The sequence below is a fragment of the Alosa pseudoharengus genome, unplaced genomic scaffold (genome assembly GCF_046254945.1).
Source record: "Alosa pseudoharengus isolate Yale_2024_CS ecotype anadromous, Long Island Sound unplaced genomic scaffold, YU_APseudo_1.1 YU_APseudo_1.1_scf_20, whole genome shotgun sequence".
NCBI lineage: Eukaryota > Metazoa > Chordata > Actinopteri > Clupeiformes > Clupeidae > Alosa > Alosa pseudoharengus.
This window is the reverse complement of record NW_027468664.1, coordinates 6,226,764-6,246,077: the sequence shown is the minus strand read 5'-3', so window position 1 is coordinate 6,246,077 and position 19,314 is coordinate 6,226,764. Positions and strand designations below refer to the sequence as shown.

Sequence of the window (19,314 nt, the reverse complement as noted above, 5' to 3'; positions counted from 1 at the left end):
ATAAACATCCGGCCTTCAAGCCAGGAAGTGAACGTCAATCGATTGGTTTTGTCTTCAGTTAAATCCTCTGCTAGTGTTTTCTCCCTGTTTGGTTTCAGAAAAGGAATAAACTAACGTTATGGTTTGCGAAAAGTGTAAGTATTGAAACATTTTTCCACATAAACATAAATCGTTTGATATAAAATGAGAATATTTAGTGGACTATGTGCTGTAAATAAGTATTTTGAGACTAAGACAACAAACGAAGTTAGCATGCAAGCTAGCTAATATGATGTGTTTATCATTTGACTCGTTATCTAGCTGCTACGTGTTGGCAACGTGATTCAGCCTACGTACCTTTATGTAAATAGACCAGAAGACACTGACTAGTGCACACGCATTTAGGTCTATTCTTTGATATTTATCTATGATACGTGTTTTTCTCGTAATTGTCAGTGTCCCGTGGATTATGTTCGAGTGGATTATGTTTAAATTAGCTTGCAAATAATTAATGTAAGTACTTGTTGCAATAGATTCCTGATAACCATGTTGCCATTGTTGCCATAGGTGAAAAGAAACTTGGACGGGTCATCACGCCAGATACATGGAAGGATGGTGCCAGAAACACAACAGGTGAGTATTTATGTTTTCCGGCGTTATCTGAATATACTGTGCTGGAATATCAGAAGCTAAAACGACTTATTCTTTCGCGAGAATATTAACATTGAACTTACATGAAATGTAATCAGATTTGCATTCTGCACACATCTCTGCACAATATTACTCTCGGTGAAATATCTTCACTCAACGCATGGCAAACCGTACCAAATACAAGGATATTAACCCCTTACAACAATCCGGTTTTGAAATTGCAACGAATTTCTACATGGTCTCCAACCAATGGGCTAAAATTCTAATGTATTCTCATCTAAACTATTTATGTCAGTACAAACATTTTTATAAATTGCTTAGCCAGAGTATCCCTGGTGCTTATATTTCCAGATTCCAGACAATCCCATTTACACTATATTGCCAAAAGTATTGGGTCACCTGCCTTGACTCGCGTATGAACTTAAAGCAACACCAAAGAACTTTCCCTCTGTCGCACGTACACTATTTGTTTATCCAGCACCGGCTTTACAAATAACAATGTCCACAGAGAAGGTAGAATATTTTGCATGATTTATGAAAGTACGATGTATTGCGACATCAAACGCAAGTCAAATTTGTAGTTTCTTATGTCTCATTCCATCGAACTACAGATCCGCTACCCGATCTGGCAAACTTACATAGTGTGGTTATAGCCGATAGAGGGCTGCGAAGCGAATGCAGAAGTGTCGTTCACCCTGTTACAAGTTGGTGAACCACTGAAACGATTTTGGAAACATTATTTTAAGGTACAAAAAACTCTTTTGTGTTGCTTTAAGTGACATCCCATTCTTAATCCATAGGGTTTAATATGACGTCGTTCCACCCTTTGAAGCTATAGCAGCTTCAACTCCTCTGGGAAGGCTTTCCACAAGGTTTAGGAGTGTGTTTAAGGGTATTTTTGACCATTCTTCCAGAAGTGCATTTGTGAGGTCACACGTTAGCTGAGAAGGCCTGGCTCTCAGTCTCCGCTCTGATTCATCCCAAAGGTGTTGGGGATGGCACCTCTCTGTTTCAACATGACAAAGCAAGGTCCATAAAGACATGGAAAGCCTTCCCAGAATAGTTGAAGCTGCTATAGCTGCTATATACTGCCATTTGGGGAAATACACTCATTTTCCACCTCCCCTTGAGTTAAGCTGTTGAGTTTTACCTTTCCCCAGTTCATCCAGCCGTTCTCTGAGTCTGACAGTTTTACACTTTTAGCTCCAGCTCATGGAATCAGATTAGACCGTTAGCATCTGCTATAAGCTAACGGTCTAATCTGATTCAATGCGATATGCGAGTTATGCGAGTCAAGGCAGGTGACCGAATACTTTTGGCAATATAGTGTATGTGACGCAGGCTTGTGTGAAAGAATGGGTTTGTTGGATGCCCTCTCAGTTGTAAACAAAACAAAACAAAACACTGTTAAATCACCAGAACTTGTCTAGAGCACAAGTGAATCTACCAGGTCTATTATTTGCTACCTTTGCCAATGTTCATTGAAGTTAGCATGTTTGTGTTGGGGAAGAAGTGAATGAGAACAGTGCCCTGGTGTTTTTTTTAACTGTCAATTACTTTTGCAATACTATACATTTTTGCAGATCCCATGTTCTCAGGATCAAGTTAACTTTGATTGTTAAATCTAATAGGGTGGGTGAAGGGGTATATTTATGGGTAATGTAGAGCTTTAAATGGTTAGGTAAATGTCGTAGACATATAGTTACTAGGTCTAGTCATATTGAGAACAGAACAATGTATTATTCACTGTGACTTCTCGCAGAGAGTGGTGGAAGAAGGCTGAATGAGAACAAAGCCCTGACTTCCAAAAAGGCCAGGTATGACGTCTCATAATCGAACATCCAGGTCATTCTTAGTTTTGTTAGCACACACCACATCGCAAATGTGCTCAACTTGCCCTTTTGTCTTTATAGGTTTGATCCCTACGGAAAGACCGGATTTGCTACTTGTAGAATATGCAAGAGTTCTGTCCACCAGTCAGGTTCTCACTACTGCCAGGGTTGTGCCTACAAGAAAGGTCAGTACTCCATGCTACTGATAATACATTCATGTTGGAGGTAATTGGAGAGTACCTGTGGTGGAAACTGACTTTTTGTTTGTTTGTTAATTTAAATAGGAATATGTGCCATGTGCGGAAAGAAGGTGCTTGACACCAAAAACTACAAGCAGACCTCTGTCTGATCAGACCTGCCTGGCTGGAGGATCTCTCAGGATAGAGGGGAGGCGGCATTGGTGGTGATGTCAATTATAAAATCAAACTCCCCAGACACATACTTAGAATGGGAGTTCTTGAACTTACCAGCATGTGCCCCTGTGTCAACTGTGTGCATTACTCCCTGGACCTATACTGGCGACAAAAATATCAGTGTCTGAATGTTTTGATGATGTTCCCTCACTAGATGAAGCAATACTTAGGCTTACACTGTTTTGACAGATGTCTCCTGTAAAAACCATCAGAAGTGCTTTGTAAATATCTAAGTAGCTCGATCACTTCTTTTCATGTTGACACGATAATTTAAAAAACATTTTTTTTATTTCTTTTAAACTAAATATTTACATTCAGTTGACAGTTTACCATTCTGTTGTGTTGTAAAAGCACACATAACATCTGTCTGTCTTACACAGAAATAGACCTTGGTAGCACTCCCATCTTACTTCCCCATTGCGGTATCATTGTTATCATCTAAGACCATTACAGAGGCTTGGTTCTGATTCCAAGCAAAGGTCCAGGTGTTGACATTTAAATGTCAGCAACAGCCAAAGGCAAAGTCCTCTTTCCTATAGTCATACCAACCTGCATTTGTGTCATGAAGTCTCGTAGCATGAACTTCTGTGTGGTGTCACTTATGGCTGTGCTGTTGTCTGTCACAGGCTGTTAATTTTAATACTTCTCTTTGGAGAGTTAGAGTAAAGGCTTATTTTTGCTTTGGTATGATATCAGTTTGTTGTCATTTTTAAAACTTCACAGTGGTATAATCAAAAATAAACCTGGATAAAGTAATCTTTTTTTACACACAATACATGGACACAATACAGTGCATTTACTTATTTATTGACATGTTTCAATACAAAGCACAAAACTGTAAATTACAGCAAATTACAGTCAGATAATACACATAATGGCTTATTGAGTATAACAGATCTAACTTTAAGGCAGGGCATACATATCCTTTCATCAGAAGATTAAACATGTGTAAGCTATGAGTGTTGGTGAAGTATGGTTGAAGTCAGCTAAATCCTACCTTGCAGCTGAATCCAGCTGATTCACAGTGTTGGAACTAGTTGCAGAGGTAGGAAATTAATACTTCAAATATAAATATTAAAAAGATACAAAACACACTAAGATGCCTTAAGACATAACACCAGTTTCTGTATTACGGAATTTTCACACAGTTCAGAAGGACACATTTTGCTCCAAAATAAAAATGTTTGTGTTGTGATGCAAACGTACAAATATACATTGTGCATATTGTACATTGTAAAATGTAGGTAGGTTATACAAGTGTGCAATTAATCAGAAGGCACTGTTTATGTGGCTTGCACCCACATTAACTGATAGAATAATAATTAATAAAATTTTCTGCAAGTTCACACACACTACCATGTATTAGCGTGCTTTACATGTTTCACAAAATAGAGTACCAGCAATAAAAAAAATGAACCCTTCAGATGTCTACATACACTGGAAAAGACTACACATCTAAATTACTAATTTTAATTGACTGAAGGAAACTATGCAAAGTAGGCTACTAATTAAACCCAAAAGTATTGTAAACAAACAACAATATTACAGAGCAAAATGGCTGAAGGGGCTTTTAGGCTTTGTATGTGCGAAATCCTGCTGGTATGTACACATTTGGCTTGGCTTGATCTCTTTACACCTATGAATACTACAGGTTTTAAATATGTGCATTGTTAATGTTACTGAGAAACCCTGAGTTCTCAGGAAGACTCTTAGCACCAGGATAGAGGAAAGAATGGGGAGGGGGTTTAATAACGGACTTAAGACCACTGTCAAAAAGCGCTTTACATATTTAATCATATTAAAAGTATAGAGGGAATTTCACATTTCTCCAAATGTTTTGTTAGAAAAGAAAAGGCCTGGATTTGAAGAACTATCGGAAATCCTGACTATTATGGTCCACCTAGTTTTCAATCTTTCATTTTATTAGAAATTGACAATGTCAATGTGTGCATGTGTGAGTGAGTGTGTGTGTGTGTGTGTGGTCTTGTGTGTGTGTTTGTTTGTCATATTTATGTCATCAGATTTAGGCACTCTTCGTTAAGGCCAAGAACTCCTCACGTGTCTTGGGGTCTTCTCGGAACGACCCCAGCATGGCACTGGTAACTGTGCGGCTATTCATCTTCTGCACGCCCCTCATCACCATGCACATGTGCCTGCAACAGAAGGTCAATACACACTTAAACCCCACGCTTATGCACTGAAGCAACAGAAGTATCCACGGGTAGAAGTGCACACATACAGTGTAGCCAACAGTCATGTCTACTTGCAACAACAATCAGGTCTAAATGTCTGGACCAACACTCACGCGGCCTCGATGACCACCGCCACACCGGCTGGCTGTAGGGCCTCAGAGATTGCCGTGGCGATCTGTTTGGTCAGGCGCTCCTGAACTGTGGAGGAGAGATCACATTATCATCCAATGACCATGACCATACAAAAGAAAGTATGGACTCAGAAAGAATACTTTCAGCCTTTCGAAGTCAGCGATATTAGTACTTGACTTACCTTGAAGTCTTCGGCTGTAGATCTCAACAATCCTGTACAGATAAGGTTACAGAATTAAAAAAGGGAACCAAATATATTCTGCAACCTCCATTATAGCTGTCTATAAATCAAGACTGACTGCAATGTATAAATAATATGTAACAGCCTTGAGGAGGCTCTATGGAAGTGCACAGTAGCAAGCCTAATCATTAATCCCTCAATCAATAGACTACCTGGATATGGATTACCCTCTATGCCACATTTTTCTTGTGACACTATTAACATAGATCCGATCAATCAATGATTCACAAAATTATTTTTCACTGGCTTGTTGAGCAAGAATCCTGCCCTTTGCTGGCTGCCCTTGCTGCCCTTTCCCTGTAAACCCCAAAAGTTCACTTTACTGCATGTCATGCCTCAGCCTTTTAGGGAGACTACATAATGACAAATTAATCATTTGCTTGTTCAGTTGGACAAAGGTAATCGAAGCTCTTGTGTACTCATTCACAGCGTCACTTTAAAATGATGCTACAATTTCTGCGGAGCAATGTTGAGTCGAACGGAGCAAACAAAGGTGGAGTGTGGCGTATATTTAGTCTGGCTATTACCAGACCAAGCTGCAGGGTGAAAAAGAAATCGCCGGCAGATCAGGCTGGGTTTACCCAGTCTAGCGTATATTATACTGCATGTTGACAAGTAATTGTTTAAATGGCAAATCTTTAAAAAGTAGTTTTAAAGCTGAGGCCAACGTGAGACTGAACTTTAATGGGAGATGAACTGATGAGGCGGAGACAGTCACACCTGACCTTTGACCCAATCGAACAGACAAAAGGAGGTTATTTCCTTTTTTAATCTGAATATGCTGGAGGCTGATCTGAAGCAGAGTCAGTCATATAGGAACCAGAACTACCCATTTTTAAAAAGACCTTGGATCCTAAACTGCATTGAGAATAAGTGAAAAAATAATCTCGATGGTTAGATAATAATATAGCACGGAGTGGTACAGGTAAAATTGTGTCATGTAAAACTAGAAGAGAGTCAGAGAGACACCATGCTTACAAAAATGCATGCATCTCAGATTTGTTACACATCAGCACTGACCACCCTCTTATGTGCCACTGATAATGCCAGCAGGCCACTTGGGTGTGCGGAGGTCACTGGACTGTAAGCTGAGTCTTGAGCTCACACTGAGTCAGCAACACAGAGCATCTTCACTCAATGGGCCTCACCGTCAGCACACATGGCACGGTCAGCACTGTTGGCTAGACTGGAGCTCGGCACCAGGGGACAGGACACTGGGCCAGGCTTTGGTCTCTAAGCCTCAAGTCAAAGGACTGTGACAACAGAAGAACGCAGTGGCTTGGAAATAACACGCTGTCTCGATGCCCCCCCGAGTGAGAGCAATGATATGCCAGTGGCAGCAGCAAAAAGGAAAATGAGAAAGAGTAATCACACATACACACACACACACACACACACACAGAGAGACTATATATATGCCAATTCACCTTGCAAGCTTGCTCAGGCCGACCACCTTCTTATTCGGCAGATATCCAATGTGTACCTGGAAGTCAGAGAGGTGTTCAATGTTCAGAGTCAGTGACTTTGATCAGCCACTGTAACCGACAGAGAGAACCCATTCACCCTGTCTACCCTTTCTCCCGTTCACTGCAAAGTCTTTATACATGCCATAGCTTGTGCACTTGTCCTAAAGTGTTTTCAAAAATGAAGTAACTGACTTTCATAGAGCTTGTGAGTTTCCATTAAGAGTATAAAAAAGATATGCCAAATGCATCATCAGCCCAGCTCACCTTTCCAAAGAAGGGCACCAAGTGATGCTCACAAAGCGAAAACATGTCAATGTCTTTCACAATCACCAGCTCTTCATGGTCCTCATCGAAGATGGCATCATTCAGAACATCTGTGTAAATATAAGAGTAGTGTCATTTAAAAACAATAGTATAATAAAGCCAAAATAATGCACAATTGCACTGTACTGCATCTGGATGCTGTTCTTTGGAAGTTTATAAGGGGATAACATGTAATACTGACAATGATTTTGTGTGCCATTTCAGTCCCTTTTCATGGACACCAAAGATCCAAAGATAACCAAGGACAGCTACCCTATACTCAAGGTAAGGAGGGAGACAGAGTTGAGGCATCTGGACATAATGTAAAGTGGCAAGAATGATGTAGAAAGCACCAAACAAAGAACACAACTACATAGTTCCCATTAATAGCCCTTACATAAATGAGCTGACTTAAGCTGGAGAACAAAGCCGTCATTTCTGAGCTGTTGCACACACTTTGGAAAGAGATAATTACAACATACTTGAAGCTGCTATGATAAACATATAATATGAAACCCTTTGCGCGCATAGTTTTAAAACAAGAGACAATTGACGCCAGTTAATATAATATAAATATAGCTACACATATGCTTGTCGAAAGTATTGTAATGAAACACCTTTTAGTTAACAATTCAATGTCTCACTGATCTTACCATAGATGGTTTCGTGGTATCCCTTGGTTAAGAACTGCATGGCTTTGGCGGCACGCAGTGGAGTGCGTAAAAGACCCTGACGGTCGGTATTCTCCCCTAGACCCTTGAGGATAGTGGTGTAAGCTGCTTCTAAAATGGGCAATCTAGACTCATCTTCCGCCTCTTTTCGAGAGGTCTCGTTGATGCGCTGGACAGCCACTTTCTTGGTCTCAATGGACAACTCTGCGAAACCATTCCTGCAGTTTAACTCCGACACTATGTTGCCGTTGCACATGGCACTCACGTCCGTAACTTTCTGGTATTCCATTTCTATCAAGAACAGCTAAAATATGTTTTGGATAAAAAAAAATATAATGCTCACAGCAACCCTTCTTCAACAAAGAGTAAAATATATAGTCTAAATATACAGGTTTTGTTTTAAATGTGATGCTTCCCCGTCAAAGCACTGTCTAGCTGTCCAGCAAGCTATTCGTTCGCGGCGAGCGGCAGACTTACTTCAGTGGTCACCTCGGGGGTTGTATTTAAAGGGCTTGTTTGCATACTGTAGCGAAACGTGTCACGGTACCCACGTCAAATCCTCGCTTGAGGTATGACTACGCAATCAGATAAAGGTCCCATCACATGGAACTGCCTAGTTCGATGGAGAATGCGATGCTAATTCAGGTGTTAAACAGATTCCTCACAGGTCCAAGCTTTTTAAATACTCAGAAAACGTCTTATCCTCAACACTGATGAGGCTCTGAATTATTGGCCTAGGCAGAATTACAGGGGGAAAAAAACATATTCTTAAGAGACACTGGGGTGAAAAGTGGTGAGTACAAACACATCTTAGATGTTTGAATCTCTCAGAAAATATGCAGAAATTAAAATAAGAGGTGCACGAATTAAAACGATGCTGCAGAAGTGCTTGAAACCCATCTCTCAAGCACTATGTGAAGGTCAAGGGGTCATGGTGGTTAGGCTATAGCTATGTCCTTTTCTTAACAATCCTTATCCTTAAACCTACCAAAGAGGGTTACTCCATTTTCACAACTCCATCACCATTCTATGTTCTATGTGGATAGTACTTGACTAAACAAGTGATCCAAAACCTTTTTTTAATGTTTCAATACTTATTTCAGGGGAATCAGCAGCCAATTACATTGTAACACTAACTTACTGATGTCAATATGTCAGTGTGCACATGCTTAGGCGTTCTCATTGATTGTTATCAGCAGCCAATAAGTTAATATATATTTATTAACTTATTTATTTATTTATTTATTTATTTATGCCCTTGGCTGACACTTTAATCCAAAGCGACTTACAGACATCAATTAATTACATTAATTACTACTGTACTAAGTTCTACTGAACCACCAGATATTCAGCGGAAGGGAGTTAATCATTTGCACATTAACTTGATCCCAGACCTGGCTGCAAAGTACAGTGACAGAGGGGGCATTTCCAAGGGGGCGTATTTTTTTTATTTTTTTTATTTTTATTTTTGGGGGGCGCAAACATTTCATGTCACAGTTGATTAATTAATAGCCTAATGTAAATTATTTATTCCGTTTTTCTGTAATATATTCTGTTAATACACTGCATATATCTATATTGTTCTTACTACAACTATAATAGTAGTGTCCCTACATTGCACATATCTGTACATGTTGTTCATACATTGTTCATAATTTACATAGCCATATATATTTTGCTCTTATAAGGTTGCTGCTAATATACTGCACTTATATTTAATTTATACTACTCTAAACCACTTTCTGAAAACAACTGTGTACTACTGTCTACACGGCACTATATCTTTTGTCCTGTCTATGCACCACCTACTTTGTATATCACATTGCACTTTTTCTGCTTTTTTGCATTTCTGGTTAGACACAAACTGCATATCGTCGTCTCGTCTACTCTGCACAATGACAATAAAGTTGAACCTAATCTAATCTAAACCGTGACCGCGAATAGGCCTAGTGTCCGCAAGAACCAGCTGTGTTCTAACATTATAGCTTACAAGGAGAGGCGAAAGTAACGAAAGAAGCCCATATCTATGTGAAATAGCAACACAATAGAAATGTAATAGCCTATATGGTGGTCACACTAGGGGGGCACAGATTTTATTTGAGGGGGCACTGCCCCCCCAGTGCTGGGTCTGTTTGATCCTCAGGTTTTTCGTTTCTGAAGGCCATTCTTTGCATTGTTTTGGCCACTGGAGCCATTAAGAGTTGACATAGCCTACTTTTAATAGCCCAAAGTTCGACATAATATATTTCACAACCTTGCTGAGGGTATGCTTGATAAAGGTAAGCGTCCACAGGTCAGTGTCTTTGCATTATTTTGACTGGCTTAGTTGCCATTGAACTTATAGAGAGAGGGTTTGCATAACCTACTTTAAATGGCCCAAAGTCTAAGAGAATATTTTTGGTTTACAAGTACTTGGTTCTCTTTGATGCACCACAGTACCTGACTGAAGCAACAAAATATATCCACAGTTTTAAAACTGCTTAACTCTCAAAAAGAATTTCAAGTTTTTGCCTGAAATTGCACTGTGCCTATTTACAAGGGCATTGTTCCCACCTCTTCTGGGGCCTACCATCAAATGTTGGACCTCTATAGAAAGCTGAGAACCTCTAGTTTTCGTAGGAAACAGTCAAAATAAATGTGTCATGTACTCACAAAGAGTTACAGAGGCTAGAATATAGTTTTTTCTTTCTGCCGGATTACAAGCATCTCTGAACTGATTACATTTCAGCCCTCTAGGTCTCTTGATATCCCTTAGAAACACAACTGAGCCCTAGCACCAGGTCTTGTGAAGTTGTGTGCAAAAGTAGATCAATATAAAATGAAAATATGAGTGCTTTAGATTATTATTTGCCAAGGTATGCCCATGTGTTTTGTAAAATGCCTATGGATACTCCCCATAGGACTTTTTGTTATCCAAAATGCATACTGACAATCAAATGCTAACTGCACATGAACCCCTTTGTGTAGAAGCATAATCCTGGTCTCAAATGAAAGGTAACACTTTGAGGTTTCATGCTTGTATTTGGATTATACTTCAGGGGTTCTGATATGGAATGACTACACTAAATATGGAATGATTACAAAAATGTCTCTATTTTTGCATTTACTTTGTTGGTTCAATGAGTGTGTATAAGATAGACTACATCTGTACAACTAATATTGGATAACACAACATGAAGATTCAATTTCTATGGATTCTTGTGAATATTTCAGTACCCAATATGTTGCATCTACTTAATTGTGCTGCAGCTACACTGCAGCCAGAAGTCAGCCAAAAGCGGAAGGGGGGGGGGGGGGGGCATTTTGGATCAAATTTAATTGAGACATAATAAGATTAATCTGAGAATGTAAAGCACTATACAGATTGTACATGAAAAAAGTTGTCATTTTTGGATTCCCAAGAGTCAAAGCTTTGAAATGGTGTATGCTACATAGCAATATGGTGCATACAATTGATTTAGAATGTTGGGGGGAGGTGGGGGAGGGGGGTAACCGTCCCGCCAGCGGGACACTGAAAATTATGTGGTTTTAAGATATTACAAGGTATTCTGACTTTATTTTACCATTCTACTTCTGTAGCCTATAGGTGGCTTTAGCTGGCTATTGCCAGAAAAATGAACTGGAATAGCTTACTAATTCTACACTATCTCCTTTCAAATCTTATGCAGTGGCAACATTTTGGGCCAATTGCTTTTGCTTTTGTTCCAAAAAACACATCTTTTCTGTTCAATCAAGGTGCAATATCTCCAAAACCCTCAGGGCCTTCTTATTTTACAAGGTTGACTTGTCCAGACCCTGTGTTTAAAATTATATTATTGCATCCATTTGAACAGTTGGAAAGTTATATGAAAATAGGTAAACTGTTTTTGTTGTATGTAAGTCCAATGAGTGACCAAATGATGTAGTACTGTACTATTGTAGTGACCAAATAAACATTACATTACAATACATTAAAAAGGACAAATACTTGATTTGCATTGAGCTCAATGCAAATCAAACCAGCTAATGGGCTAATTGAAATAAAACCATGCCAATTTCTAGGTGTGGTGAAGGTATGTGATGATGTGGGGCTATTTTGATTCCAAAGGCCAAGGGAACTTTATCAGGATGTACAGCATAGGTTCTCAAAGTGCGGCCCGCGGAAACATTTCTGGCGGCCCGCGATAACATCTGACAACATCTGTGAAACTGTTAAAACTGTACAACTGTACTGTGTGATTTGAAAAGAATGAATCTCCGTTTAGTGGTTTTTCGTGGCCGTCAGGTTTTCCTGTGGTGCTTTGGTAGCTGGAATTGGCCCTGAATAAGGCCTATGCTGATAAGAAGCAAGGCACACTGAGAGTTTTTTACGATACATTACGATACATTTTTTACGATACATTATTCATTCACAAAGAAAATTGGTGTCCTACGGTGTTTTATTCCTCATTTTAGTCAATTTTAGCATGGGTTCACATACTTTTTCTTGCCACTGTAAATAGAAAAAAATCTTTAGTTGCATTTCATTTAAAAAGGTTTTTTTTATATGGGTTTTCAATAGCTATGCAAAGAAAGTGGAGCATTGTGTCTGATGCATGTGTCATGTGCATGTTGTATATACTACCTATATACATATATATATATATGTGTGTGTGTGTGTGTGTGTGTGTGTGTTTGTGTGGGGGGGGGGCATACTCCTCTGTTGACTAAGGTGTTAATATCTAGGCATATTTGCACATTATTTCACACCTATTTTTCCACACCTGCTTTTTTCTGACAGCCAGCAGTTTTCAGTCTTTCGTTTCATATTGTAGTGAAATAATAATGAAATAACATCTTAAGTTGTTATACAGATAGTTAGTATGAGCTTTGTGAAGTGAAGATGTCAGCTCCAGGCTACTAGATCTTTTTGAGCCTCTATATTGTCATGGATTGAGCAGTTATATGAGGTAGATGCTTGGTGACTGTGGGAATCTTGGCCTGAAATGACTTAACTTTATTGAGTTTTATTTTAATCACTTCCCCAGTGTTCACTTATGTAACCAACTAGTGTATTTGATGTGGCCTAAAACTCTTGCATCAGGGCATTGCAACATTTGCTATGCTGCACTGAATTCTGGGTAACCCCTGGCACAAAGATGTGCCTACGTGGTCCCCATGGATAAGAATTACCTTAATCCTGACTGACTGTGTATTTCATCAACCCCATGCAAGTACCACAAAAAAGTAAAATAAAAGCTGAAAAAAAAAGTGATGTGGGTGCGTGACTGTTCTGTGTGCACGTGTGGATGTAAGGTTTTTATGTAGCTGGACATGTACCCCACCACCACCACCCTCCCTCGTATCAGTGCTGATCTGTGAAACTGCAACAGGACTCATGAGGTTAACCACGTCATCGCTGAATGGTGAGACGTGCCCTATCACTCAGCATGTTCGGTGTGAATCACAAAAGCCAATCAGATCATCTGTGTTACCATGGAGATGAGCAACCAGCAGCACACTCCCTTAGGGGACAACTCCATTCTGCTGCCTAACCTCTGTTAATTGTTGCTGATTGAGAAGTGTGTGCGTGGGTAGTGTGTGTGTGTGTGTGTGTGTGTATGTGTGTGTGGGTAGGGGTGTGCATGTGTGAGTGTGTGTGTGAGAGACACAGAGAGAGAGAGAGAGAGAGAGAGAGAGAGAAAGAGAGAAAGAAAGAAAGAGTATTTTGTTCTCCCTAATTGACCAGGGGCTTAGTACAGCTCTGGTCCTGGTGTCTCCATGCTGCTAATGTGAGTCATAGCTCCAGCGCTATGAGGCAGGAGATGCAGGCAAAACAACAGGCACTGGCCTTTACTCAGCTTACATCACTTCCTGCTGCGCCTGGCGTCTCAGAGCCCTACAGCACAGACCTTCAACATCACGCACAACAAAGACCTGGACACAGGTTATTTATAGCACAGACTTAGACTATTCTTGTTATAACACAGGTTAGTATGTTTTTGAGCTAAAATAGCATTGAACATATCAACAGTAATTCCACTAACATATTTATGAAGAGCAAAATACATTTTTATTTTCTTGCATGTGAATTATCACACCAAAACATATTTCCATGTACCGGTAGTTTCTTAAAAGAAAAAAGACTCTGGAGAGCACCTATAGGTCTACTCAATCATATGCTTTCTGGGAAACTGGACAAGTGGTCTTCTGTCCTGCCTAAGATGGGTCCAAGAAGGACATCAAATTGGAGTAAAGAATGTTCTGGCTGCACGGGACTGTAGAGGAGTCGTGTGACCAGCAGAACGAAAGCTCTAAGAATCTTAGCACAGAGATTGGAGGCAGGAAAGAAAAGCCGGTGCCTTTACACTAAAATTATATTAAACTCACATTAGTTATGCCAGTGGGGTTGCTTGTCACATGTGATGACATATGATCGGATCTGATGGGAGGATACTGATGGGAGGATGTTAATGCATATGAATGGTTAAGGTATGAATGCACTCAAAATGTTAGAGGTATCTTCTTCGGCCTTTTAAGACTGTAGAGCCACAGAGATTTATAAAAGTCAGCACTAAGGATAGCTCAAAAAATTATTTAAAAAATAGATGCATTCATTTTCATGTTAAATGGCTACAATTCATTAACTTGTTAACTAGTGAAAGAGAAGTGTGATATTTGCTACTAGTTAATCTTTCTTTCACTTCATTAAAATAATACGTATGTAGAACAATAAGAAAGTGGAAGAACATAAAAGGGGTGATTATGAGAGTAGAATGCTGGAAGGAAATTGGTCTAGTCCTATTCATTTGAGCCTGGAGAGTAGAACGCTCATAAGGAAATTGGTCTAGTCCTATTCATTTGAGCCTGGAGAGTAGAACGCTCATAAGGAAATTGGTCTAGTCCTATTCATTTGAGCCTGGAGGTTCCTGCATCTTGGGGAATTATATAACCATTTCTCTCTAAGTAACAATATCATCTGTATTTATGTGTTGTAGTGCTAAACTGTGCCTCCTAGATGGCAGTACAACAAAACTAGCAAACTCTGACTTTCATCTCTGCAATATCTGCAAGGAACTGTGATAAACTACATTTTATAACAAGAATGACATAGGCCTACATATGTGAAGAATTTTGAAAATCAGAAAATCAACAAATATTTTCAGATGGATAGAACTGCCACTTATTTTCTCATTCTGGTCAACGAGCTGACGAGCATCCTCAGAGCAGGCTTGTGCAAAATTCCAGAATTGAATTGAAACTGGCTCTTAAATTCCAATTCAATTCTTGAATTTCACTTGCATTTCAATTGAGGTAGCAAACAGAAAGCAGAATTGCAATTCGAATTTTGCACAACCCTGCCTCAGAGCAGTTTTGACCTGACAGGGAATGCACAGTAAAAAAGACCAAGGGGATTAAAGCAAAATAAATATGACGCCTGGTGGCTGAGCTCATAGGGGTTAAGAACCCAACAATCAGCCTTTGTCACACAGCACACACTTATGTCACATGGCCAGATGTCAGAGAGGGCACATGAAAACCCACATGAAAAAGTGGGTTTTGATGGCTCACATGACGGCTGTCCAGTAGCTGTGGTGATTGTAGGATGTGAGAGCTAACAAGACATATCTTTACACAGTAAGAATTGCACTTGGGAAGGTGGTGGAGCTTGTCTAACGCAAGACCAGTTCTCAACCGAGATATTGGTCTGGACCTCATCAGTTATTTCTTTTTATTTCCAGGGGGCAAAGGTTAAATTAAACGTGAGTTGGTAAACTGCATATGTGTCTTCTAATAGCCTATAATCAACACAGTCACTGGTTGCTTACAAAAGTGCCTAGACGGAGTCTATAAAGCCCACCCCATAAGCCGCTGTTTGAATGGCAGAGGGGCTAGAGCAAATAAAACTGGTAATGGGAGGAAAGGCATGACAAACTTGTTACTGAAAATTATGAATATGCAGAGTTAGGCCAAATAGCTCAATACACACACTCTCAAGAGTCAGGACCTATACATACATGAACAGTTGACAGGAAAGGTCCACTGGTAGTTGTTGGTCAGTCGGACGGTCAATCAGTAATAGTCAATTGATTACTTCAGAATATGTCCTTTGCATTTAAAATTAACAGATTTGATTCTCAATAACTTTTAATATTCCTTACATAACCTGTTAAATGTTGTTGTTTTTTTAATCAGCACATGTTCCACCTTTCATTCCACAAGTATTTATGAATCTTGTGGAAATTTCTCCTGTCACCTATTTCAACAACCCTTTGCTACAGAAATTATTGCTGCAGAAAACTGTCATCATCCATCTTGAAGGCCTTCAGCAGTGGAGAGTGTTCTAACATGTAGCATCATTACCTGGTATGGAAACTGTACAGCCTGTGACTGCAGTGACCTACAGAGAATGCTGAACGCACCATCAGAGCAGTATACAGTAGTCTCCAGAATTATTGGCACCTCTGCTAAAAACCTGTATAATAAATAATCTGTTGGTGATCTATTGTAATCTATCTCACAATGAAAAAAATGAGGAAAAGCAAAGCAAAGCAAATTTATTCTGAGAAAAAGAAAAATATCATAAAGAAATAAATATTTTTAACTAAAACACATTGCTCACAATTATTGGCACCCCTGAAAAATCTTATAAACAAAAAACAGAAGCATTTCCTATCTAATTTCAATTTATTTAAGTTAATCAGAGTGTCTGTGAACTTTCCGAAGTTCATGACTTTCTTTTTCACTATGGTATGAAAATAAAGTCACACAGAGGCTAAATCCTCTAGTCATTTTTCAACATCAGAAAGATAAGAGAATACACTAAAAAGATTTTTTAAAAAGAAAGAATTCTTAATAAAAAGAAAGTGTGTTGACATTTGTACTATAAGTCAGAAAATGTCTATGCCAACTAGGTACTTTGTTGAAAATGCATATTTACAGTTAAAACAATGATTAAAAGGTTCTAATCATCTGAAAATGTGACAAACATGCTTGGACAAAGGCCCATGGTTATCTTGCCCCCACGCACAGTATGGAGGATGGTAAGAAGTTCCATAAGAACCACTGTTGGAGAGTTACAGACAAAGGCATCATCTTGGGGTCACCAAGTCCCAAACAAAATCTTCAAAAGTGACCTCAATGCTAATAGATTATTTAGAGGGCATCATTTTAGTTACCAATGTAAACGGCAGGAGTTACTGAATGGTACAGTGACTTTGTCTGGAAGTGTGGTCTATTGTCAGATGAAATGAAAATTGCGCTCTTTGGCTAGAAACACTTGTGTTTGACATACATAGAAGAATGGTTATACTGAAAATAACCCCATGCCTAATGAGAATTATGGTGGAGGGGCTGTGCTATTGTGGGGCTGTTTTTATTCCCAAATGCCTTGGGAACCTAATTAAGGTGCATGGTTTCATGAACACCAAGAAAAACCTGAACAGTTTCAAAGGAAATCTGTCAATCTCTGCCATGACACTAAAAGTTGGTCATGATTGGATCATTCATCAGGTCAATGAACCAAAACACATGTCCAGATCAAAACAAATTTGGTTTGCTGAACACAAAATCAAGCTTCGGACATTGCCATCTCAGTCCCTTGATCTAAACTCCATAGAAAAACAGTGGGGTGAGTCAAAGAAGAGAATGCACCTAGACCTAGGAATCTGGACGATCTAGGGAGATTTTGTAAAGACGAACGGTCTTAAATCCCTTGCTTTGTATTCTCGAACTTCATGGGGTGTCATAGGAGAATATTACAAGCTGTTTTATTGGCAAAGGGAGGCTTAAGAAGGTATTACAAGCAGGGGTGCCAATAATTCTGAGCAAAGTGTTTTTGTTAAAAATATGTATTTCTTTATGAGATTTTCCTTTTTCTCTAAATAAATTTGCTTCCCTTCAAGGTTGGATTTTTCCTAATTTTTTCCATTGTGAGATTACAATAAATCACCACCATATTCAAGTCCACAGCACAGGAGAAGAGACAGATGGTGACCAGCTTTATTCACAAACATTAAGCGCAAACTACGTTCAACAGCGGTATTTCAAGTGAAGCAAGGACAATGGATGAACTGGTGTTGAGAAGAGGAAGACCACCTGGGAATAGGTGGGCTCAATGAAACGCCTATGAAGGTGCCTGTGAAGGTGCCTGAAGGTACCTTTACTTAATATATATATATCAGAGGAGGCTCCTTCATTGAGGAAAGGGAGGAACACCCTCCCTAAAATTTCAGAGAAAAATAAAAAATATATAAAGTGAATTACTAATCCGATAAATTATTGTTAATATTACTATTTTTAACACTTTGAATGAACAAAATCGTTCACCTAGATCAAAATGCCAACAGCACCCCCTATCGCAATTGAAAATTACTGTATGGAGGAGCTTCCTCCTCAAGCCCCTCATTGAAGTCCATTATAAACGCCTCAGACCCCAGCGGCTCGTTAATCCCGTCGTTTTCAATGGCCAAGGGAGGAAGCTCCTCCGTACAGTAATTTTCAATTGCGATAGGGGGTGCTGTTTTTAGCGGCAACGGTGCAAGAACGTTATCTGCAGTCAAACTAAGAATCTTATGTTGAACGGAAAGCCTGTTTTTTGCTTGTGAAATAAACAGTACAATGGAATCAGAGGACAATCTCAAATCTTTTATACATTCAAATACACTGCGAAGTGTAGTGTATCAAAGCAGGAAGACCAGCTCCAAAAATTCATATTCCAAAACAAGATGGTAAGGCTAGTGTAGGCTACTGAATGCTACACAGTCAGATAGGCTACTCGTGGCTAACTGGTAACGTTAGCACAGAAAACAATCAGCCATAGCCTACTGCTGGCCTGTCACATACGTGGACAGTTTACTTGGTGATAAAACATTTTTGGATAGTTATGCGTTGTTATAATCATTCAAGTTATGCCTTAACTAAACAATTGTTCTTGTTGTTAATATGCTCTTGTTTTCCTGTATCTTTGGATGGTAACATTGTTAATGAATGTTTCAGACCATGATGCATTCCTTAAATGATGTCTTCAATAACATTTGCCTTTCGAGTTTCATAAATTCCCACTTAGCTATTTCAACTTGTCTTTAAATTATAGCGATTTGGCTTTAAAAACAATAGCATGTTACAAATAGCCACATTTAAGGTCTATTTAATGGTAAATAGTTGCATGGTTTTATAAAACAAGTGTCTATTTTTAGTATTATAGACTTTTCTGCCAATGTATTACATTGAGCAAAACCTCCAGACTTTCTGTAATTTTGCACATCTGGAAAACAGTATTTCATAACTAGACCTACATATCTTCCCTGACTTCCCAGACCCAAATTTACATTTATTTACATTTACATTTATTAATTTAGCACTATTATCCAAAGTGACTTATATTTAAATTAAATTACAAAGTCCATTGTCCCTGGACAAATGTGGGGTTAAGTGCCTTGCTCAAATGCACAATGGTGGAAGCCAAGAATTGAAC

General features: G+C 39.1%; 2 protein-coding genes across 2 annotated transcripts; one reads left to right on the top strand and one right to left on the bottom strand.

Annotated features, from left to right (window-relative positions):
* The first annotated feature begins 10 nt into the window (after window positions 1-10).
* cript (cysteine-rich PDZ-binding protein) lies at window positions 11-3,565 on the top strand. Its single transcript, XM_076296353.1, has 5 exons — window positions 11-134; window positions 547-612; window positions 2,393-2,447; window positions 2,544-2,647; window positions 2,747-3,565. The coding sequence occupies exons 1-5, from the start codon at window positions 119-121 to the stop codon at window positions 2,809-2,811; spliced, it is 306 nt and encodes a 101-aa protein (XP_076152468.1). The 5' UTR covers window positions 11-118; the 3' UTR covers window positions 2,812-3,565.
* An 812-nt stretch (window positions 3,566-4,377) lies between these two features.
* gch2 (GTP cyclohydrolase 2) lies at window positions 4,378-8,335 on the bottom strand. The gene is made up of 6 exons (XM_076296354.1): window positions 7,863-8,335; window positions 7,171-7,280; window positions 6,868-6,923; window positions 5,381-5,412; window positions 5,181-5,265; window positions 4,378-5,028 (listed from the first exon to the last, which is right to left on the bottom strand). The coding sequence occupies exons 1-6, from the start codon at window positions 8,167-8,169 to the stop codon at window positions 4,899-4,901; spliced, it is 720 nt and encodes a 239-aa protein (XP_076152469.1). The 5' UTR covers window positions 8,170-8,335; the 3' UTR covers window positions 4,378-4,898.
* Window positions 8,336-19,314: the final 10,979 nt, after the last annotated feature.